The sequence below is a fragment of the Debaryomyces fabryi genome, assembly GCF_001447935.2.
Source record: "Debaryomyces fabryi strain CBS 789 chromosome Unknown contig00272, whole genome shotgun sequence".
Taxonomy (NCBI): domain Eukaryota; kingdom Fungi; phylum Ascomycota; class Pichiomycetes; order Serinales; family Debaryomycetaceae; genus Debaryomyces; species Debaryomyces fabryi.
This window is the reverse complement of record NW_015385698.1, coordinates 1-7083: the sequence shown is the minus strand read 5'-3', so window position 1 is coordinate 7083 and position 7083 is coordinate 1. Positions and strand designations below refer to the sequence as shown.

The window sequence follows — 7083 nt, the reverse complement described above, 5'->3', positions numbered from 1 at the left end:
CGCAACTAAAATATTGACTATGAACGGCTTCGTCCTTGAAAATTACAGTGAAAATAATAATCGTATTAATAATATATTAATCTATAAATGCTAAATCAATCCACTTAAAGTTAACTTTTCTAGGAAAGGGGATAAATCATCCTTCCTAATTTCGATGACAGAACTGTCAAAACTATCTATTCTTACCTTTGCACCGGACGTATTAGCCACTTGTTGGAATGCAACGCTGAATGTATTTAACCTTGTAGTAATGGTTGAGTCGTCTTTCAGTTGTAATAGTTTTGCCTTTGTTGAATTATCCATACCTCTTGGGTATTTTGGGGCTAATCCAATTACTAAATACGTGTCACTTGCAACATCAAGACTTGCCACAACTAATGGCTTCAACGACTTGTTTGATACCGAATTTAAAAATTCTAATTCAGTTATATTTTCTAGCAACCATGAGCCCAATTTAGATAAAATTAGTGGATTATTAAATATTTCTAGATCTGGTATTGAACCATCATTCAAGACACATAACCTATACAACCGTAAGTTCTTAATCAATTTCCTTTCTAGTAATGACATCCCTGTTCTGAAAATAATCTGTTGAATTTGTTTGGCATGTTCCAATCCTTGTAATAATAAATCAAAACCTTTGGCTTTCTTGAAATTTGATGAGCCCATCTTGGAACTAACAGACTTGGAAGTATTGGTAGTCATGTTTAATGCATCCCAAGATGACCAAAAGTTATTCACCCATATTTTTTCCTTTCTTTCAATTCTTGAGTTTATTTTATCTTCATCATCAAGCTCGTCATCTTCTTCGTCATTGAAGTTATTGTTACCGTCCAATATACGTCTATCACATTCAAGTAATGCCGTGAGAGATTCAACGCACTCTATTGCCGATAACTGCCCCGAATATCCAAAAGTTCTTATAAAGCCATTCCGCACTATTCCCTCTAATCCATAAAGTGGTAAATACTTATTAAAAATCGTTGGTAGCTGTCTCTTAATGCCAATATCCATATAAAGCCAGTTCTGTTGAGCTATAGCCAACGAAACTCCCATCTTGGCAAATAGCTTGTGCAATTTCTTCTTCCCATTTTCAGTCCACAAGTTCAACTTTGAATTTACATGACTTGAATAGAAAAATGAATCATATAGGGTCCAATGACGTAACAAGAATAAATGATAGTCCTTGTCGATATTTAACGAAGTAGAATCAGCTGTTTTATCAGCATTATTATTGTTTGAAGGGTTTAATCTGAATACTTCTTCCTTAAACAAAGGCTGAATTTTATCGTAGACCTCGGGGTAATGATTATCTAAAGATGATGTTCCAATGATAGCCAACCATAAATTTTCAATATTAGTTTCACCAATTGATGATAAAAGCGCATATATTGTAGCCGTTGTTGAAGTAATTATTGTTGTACCTTGGTTATAATATGATTCTACTATGTCTTCACAACTCGATATTTGTTGCTTCCTTTGTTTCTTCAATTTTTTCATCTTGATTTCTTGCTTTCTTCGCTTACGTGACGTTGTTTCTGGATCGTCTTGAGAACTTATTATTATGTCTTCATCGTCGTCATTATCAGTATCATCCTCTTCGTCGTCGTGTTCATTTTTTTCTTCTTCGTCCTCACTGGACAGTAATTCTTCTTCAGAATCATCCTCTTGCTCCACTAATGTCTTATATGCCGCTTTTTCTTTTTCTAGATTTCCTTCTATAAACCCGTCATCAAGGCACACGAGCATTGATGACCCAAATATATTATCCAAATTCCACGGCCTATGACCATCTATAATATAAATCTTTCTTCGCAAGTTAGCACCGCTTTTCAATGGGTCATCGTGAAGATCATCAGTTTCCACGTTGCTGCCATTTCCAAGATCATAATCATCAACATTAATCTCAAAAAAACTTTCCAAGTCTAACATGGCACCACATCCAATCAAAATAACGTTCGTAACATCAGAATCTAAGCTACTAAAATGGTTTTTCAAATCAGAATATCCTACCACCGGTATCAACTGATACTGAATCAACTCTTTCTTCAATATAATACTTAAAATCTTGGCAGAACATAACGAATCAATATTTAGACAAGAAACAAAAATAATTAGCTTGCAGGTGGAATGCGATAATGATGTTCGCTTGATTTCTTGGAATGCTTTAGAGTACTGAGTTGGTGATATGTACATTACCTTTCAACTCTTACTACCCACCTATAGTACTTCACTAAATGAGTTTATGTTGATGTTACTCTCTCTACATAAACTTAACGCGTTCAATTCTATACGCGATTTAATCACATGATAATAAATTACTATTGTCAATTATATATAAACAGAAAACCTATCAAAAGAACGTACTTGAATTAGTCATATTGTTACAAAATGGGATATACATATAACAGTTAGTTACACTTAAACGTATGAGAAACTCCCAAAACTTCTTCTACCTAGTACATTAATATCCCAATTTAAAATACCACCATCTTCGCAGCCTATCAATAATTGTCTATCAAACCAATCTATACCGGCTAATTCCATTTCACCATGTATATGATTGACTGATTTTTGGTAGGCTTCTTGATAGTAGCTATCATATGAAGAATTCGACCTAGAACTTGTGTCAGAATTAGAGCTTGATTGTGCAGAACCTGGATGAGCCAAATGCTCGATTGTAGTATTGTGGCCAGGACCAAATTGGAAGTTTGGATCTGGTTGCTGAGGTGGGATGGAAATAGATGCTCTTGTATTTTCAGGCGATATACCTTCATTGTTATCACTAGAAGCGGAATTCCATTGTGGGTAATTGAATTCCGGTGGTGGTAAATACAGGTTTTCAGGACCACTCAACGTAGGAGGGGTTTGATAAGTGTAATTCTTAAACAACTTAGGATTAACATTAGTTAGATAATCGTAATCGTAAACCAATGGTGCTGTGAATTGTAAGTCTGATTTGGATTTGCTCTTGATTTCCCCGATTTCATTAGATCTAAACAAGTTACTCGAATCGCCGTAAATACCAAACTTCTCATGAGAAACTTGATCTCCGTCATTCATGCTATCTTGATCTTCTTTCTTTTCACCAGATAATTTCGCTTCCTTGTTCAACTGTTGCTTCTTGTAGTCGGCAAATTGATCCAACGCAAATGGAAAGACTATGACTTGGTGGTCGTTAGTATTATCACTACCTAAATTTCTTAAGTCAAAAAGATGCACTCTTCCAACATGCTCCAGGATTACCAAAAAGTCATTAACAGAGGAGTTGGCAAATTTGCAACATCTGAAAGCACCTGCTTGATGGCCCGGCCTCGTAGATTTAATTTCACTTAAAGGACTCGATAAATTTCGAATATCATACAAGCTACATGTACCGTCTTGGAATGCAGTTGCGAAAAGATGTCCGTTAGGGTGGTAAGATATTCCAAACCCAGAATCATGATCTGTTTTAATCGTTTTAATCTTTGAGTTTGAACTAGGATCAAGCAAGAAAATAGACGACGAATCCCCAGTAACAGTCACTAATTTATCATTCGTAGGCGATCTGCATACGTTATTTAACGATGTGTTCAACTCGCAGTTGATTTTATTATCCAACGATAACCTGTCTCCACTAATGTCAACCACATACAAATTCGAATCGTTATTACAAACGTACGACTTATACTGGCTGCTTGCATGTGGATATATCGAAACCGAATTGTTAATCACATCACCCAATTTCACAGTTTTGCTTATTCCTGTTTCTGGGTTATAAAATGAAAAGAGCCCCTTCGGTGTACGAAATGACTTGGTAGTCTTATCTGTAGAGGACAAACTGGGAAGATTCATCGAATACGCCTTAGAAGACGACGATAAAAGACCCCCTGTAACAACTATTCCTCCTCGTGTATGGCTAAAACACTTGGGAAAATAGTCCCATTCCATATGCTTATCGGATCCGATCTTATCCTTATTCAACAAGTTCACCTCCCTTATGCTATCATCTTTGGTGTGATAAAGTTTCCCGTTTTCTTGGTCAACTTGTATCAAGTCCCGGAGTTGCCAGTGGTTTACACTAGCTTTAATATTCGTAATATACTGTGGATTTGGATTTAAATAATTATGTCCATGATAGTAATTCTGAAAGCACTTGTAGTAGTTACTATTATTATATCCATGCGACCCATTTCCACCAGTTTTTCGCTTAAAGTTATTAGATGTATCATCTGCTATATCGATAGTCATTTTCGGTATATTTGATATCTTTCTGCTATGTCTTACAAAAAACTTTTCAATCTAACCACTATTCATCTAGATCTTATTATTCTAGTAGATAAAAATCACAAAAAGGTGGAGTCATTTCTGGTTATGAACCGATGGCTCGATGTTGCGAAATAAAAAGAAATACATGACTACTATACACTTCACACCAGAGATGTTGCTTGGTCTTATAGGCAGAAAACGAGCTATAGATGGTTCAACAGATTCGACCTTACATTCTGAATTGTGTATAAGTGAAAGGTGAAAAATTTTATGTGTTTTTTACTGATTAAAGATAGACGCATTGACTATCGGCTTATATACCTCGGTAATGGTAAATTGCTGCAATCGGTCGTATGATCGTACGACAGAAGGCTTGATTGAAACATGAGCCTGAGCAAAGAGTTGAAATTATGTGTTTTGTGGGTATGTAGATCTATTTTGTGTATGTGCATCAAGGATGCAGAGGACCCCTGTATTTTTATTTGGGGTAAAGATCTACTGTAATATATGCGAGATATACAATAATGGTGCAGCAATAGATGCAAAAAAGTGGTCAATATAATCTATTGAATGAAATACTATCAAAACTATCATACTATACAAGAAATAGGAGGTTGTTGGAAACTTCTTCACTGCAGACGCTACTTATTGGGGCAGCAATGTATACGAAGCAGCTGGTTAAGGTGATGGAGGGAAGAAAGTCGAAGAATATTTACAGAAATTTTATCATACCAAGCCTTTCCAAGCTCTTCCTACCCAGCCACAATCTCTTATATTATCATCTCTGGCATCAATCTTCCAATTTGTCTTTGGATCTGCGTATTTCAAGGACACTTCGCCGGCGGGTTTTGAAATACAGACGTATCTGCCATCAGGCAAAAAGCATCTCAATTGAGATGATGGGTAAGGACAAGGACAAAATTTAGGTGCATCCACACAGATTGATGTATCAGGACATAAATATTTCGAACATCCCGAATTTAGATTAGCATTTTCGTATTCACCAGGAGTTTGTTTCTGAGCTTGTTGATGGTTCCCTTGAAACTGATTATGTATAAAGTCAAATAAATTTGCTGATACTACTGTTAAAGTGAATAAGATATATATGATATTTCCAATCATTTTATTTGACTGATTAAGTAGGTGATGTGGTTAGAATAGCGTACACGTAAATCAAATCTTTTCTGGATAAAAATATCAGATCTACTTGTCCGGGTAAGTTTTTATTTAATTTGTTAGCATTAGAAAATCAGATCTATAGCCGTACGTAGGAAGTATTACGAAACATTTAGCATATTTTCGGAGTCTTATGAGTAAATATACATACAATACTTACTTCTGGTTTAACCGTTTATTGCGATTACAAAATTACTTGCAAAGTTTTTAATACAAAATGTTAGTAAATATTGCTCGATTCAAAAGGGCCATAAAATTTGCAGCTTGTTTTCAGTAAATGAATTCTTGTTGAGATGTAATTACAACTTAGTTAGCCTACTTTGTGTTAATGAGACATTGTTAATTGTTGCAATAATATCCTCCAAACCGTACTTTTCAAACATTTTTGCGTTGTTATTTACTAAAAAAAAAGGCTATCCAATTTAAGTCAAAATTCTACAGAAAGGTATTTCATTTATTTGTACATTGTCACTATAAAAGTAATTCGGATCAAATATAGTAGCTTACTAAGGAGGAAAGTATTGAATAAGGCTCGAAAAGCAATCAGCGAAGAGCCAAATACTCAGTTACCACAAACATGTTTATTCTAGGCAGCTTTGGGCGTTTTTCTTTATCATGATAAGTTGTTCTTTTGAACATTTTTGAGGTTTTAGATTTAATTGAACTTAATGAACTACCCACCGAGTAAGTTGACGTGTTTGAAGAATCAAGTGATTTCTTTTTATATCCTATAATTGACATAATGGTTGAAATTGTATAGCATAGTCAAATCAATTATTCATAATCAGGATTTTGATACTTATATATTAGCGCTTAAGTCTGACTAATAAACTATCGAAGCTTTAACTATGATTATAAATGCTTTGTGAACTCACTAAGGAAGTAGTATGCATAGTGAGAGTGAAGAATTGTGTTTGGTGTGGCTGGCCTGCATTAGCTAACAATAGTTTTGTAAATATACTGCATATGAACAATTAACTGCTATCGTATCTTGAAGTATATTTTTATGAAATAAGGTATAATGAGTCAGCATATCCAGCTGCAGTGCTAAATTGGTAGGTTACGGGAATTCATTTGCAATATGTTAATAGCAATACTATTAAAAAAAAACTATAGCCTTATACGTAGACAATATTATACCTTAGCTGACAAATAGCTAATTACAGCTAGCCTCTGAGATGGTGACAACGAGTGAAAATATTCAATCATGAAATTAACCGAATCCTCACTACTATAGTTAGTCAATTGGACAACCAAGCTTGAATTGAAGACCCGCATGTTATACATACTGATTAATTTTCCAAGATGCAGCTGCATGGATATTAAGTACCATTATCAATATTATTATAGTCATTATTAAAATAACTGTATGTAATAAGTCTAGTAACTGAAATTCACTACCTGTGGATTCGATATTTGGGTGGTCTTTGAACAAGGATATTGGTACTTCCTCTATGTTTAAGTTAGGTTTAACTAAATTTTCATATTTTTCTGTGTTTTCGGAATTATTGGTGTTAGAATTATAAGTTAGGTTAGACATTTTTAATTATAATTGGTATATTATTCTCTCTGGTAAACTCCATAAGGACGCCTGTCACTGTATTTATTCTTATTTAGGAATAAACTTATTTGTGGTTTTGCAGTAAGAGTCGCAGAAAA

The 7083-nt window shown here is 34.5% G+C and overlaps 4 protein-coding genes across 4 annotated transcripts; all 4 read right to left on the bottom strand.

Moving 5' to 3' along the window:
* Positions 1–90: 90 nt before the first annotated feature.
* Positions 91–2196, bottom strand: CDC45 (DNA replication initiation factor; the record flags this gene model as incomplete). Its single annotated transcript, XM_015614590.1, has 1 exon — positions 91–2196. One exon carries the CDS (start codon positions 2194–2196, stop codon positions 91–93), a length of 2106 nt encoding a protein of 701 aa, XP_015464585.1.
* Positions 2197–2421: 225 nt separating this feature from the next.
* Positions 2422–4230, bottom strand: AC631_05760 (uncharacterized protein; the record flags this gene model as incomplete). Its single annotated transcript, XM_015614589.1, has 1 exon — positions 2422–4230. One exon carries the CDS (start codon positions 4228–4230, stop codon positions 2422–2424), a length of 1809 nt encoding a protein of 602 aa, XP_015464584.1.
* A 744-nt stretch (positions 4231–4974) lies between these two features.
* Positions 4975–5370, bottom strand: AC631_05759 (uncharacterized protein; the record flags this gene model as incomplete). The annotated part of the gene is made up of 1 exon (XM_015614588.1): positions 4975–5370. One exon carries the CDS (start codon positions 5368–5370, stop codon positions 4975–4977), a length of 396 nt encoding a protein of 131 aa, XP_015464583.1.
* A 1333-nt stretch (positions 5371–6703) lies between these two features.
* Positions 6704–6964, bottom strand: AC631_05758 (uncharacterized protein; the record flags this gene model as incomplete). The annotated part of the gene is made up of 1 exon (XM_015614587.1): positions 6704–6964. One exon carries the CDS (start codon positions 6962–6964, stop codon positions 6704–6706), a length of 261 nt encoding a protein of 86 aa, XP_015464582.1.
* Between the last annotated feature and the right edge of the window lie 119 nt (positions 6965–7083).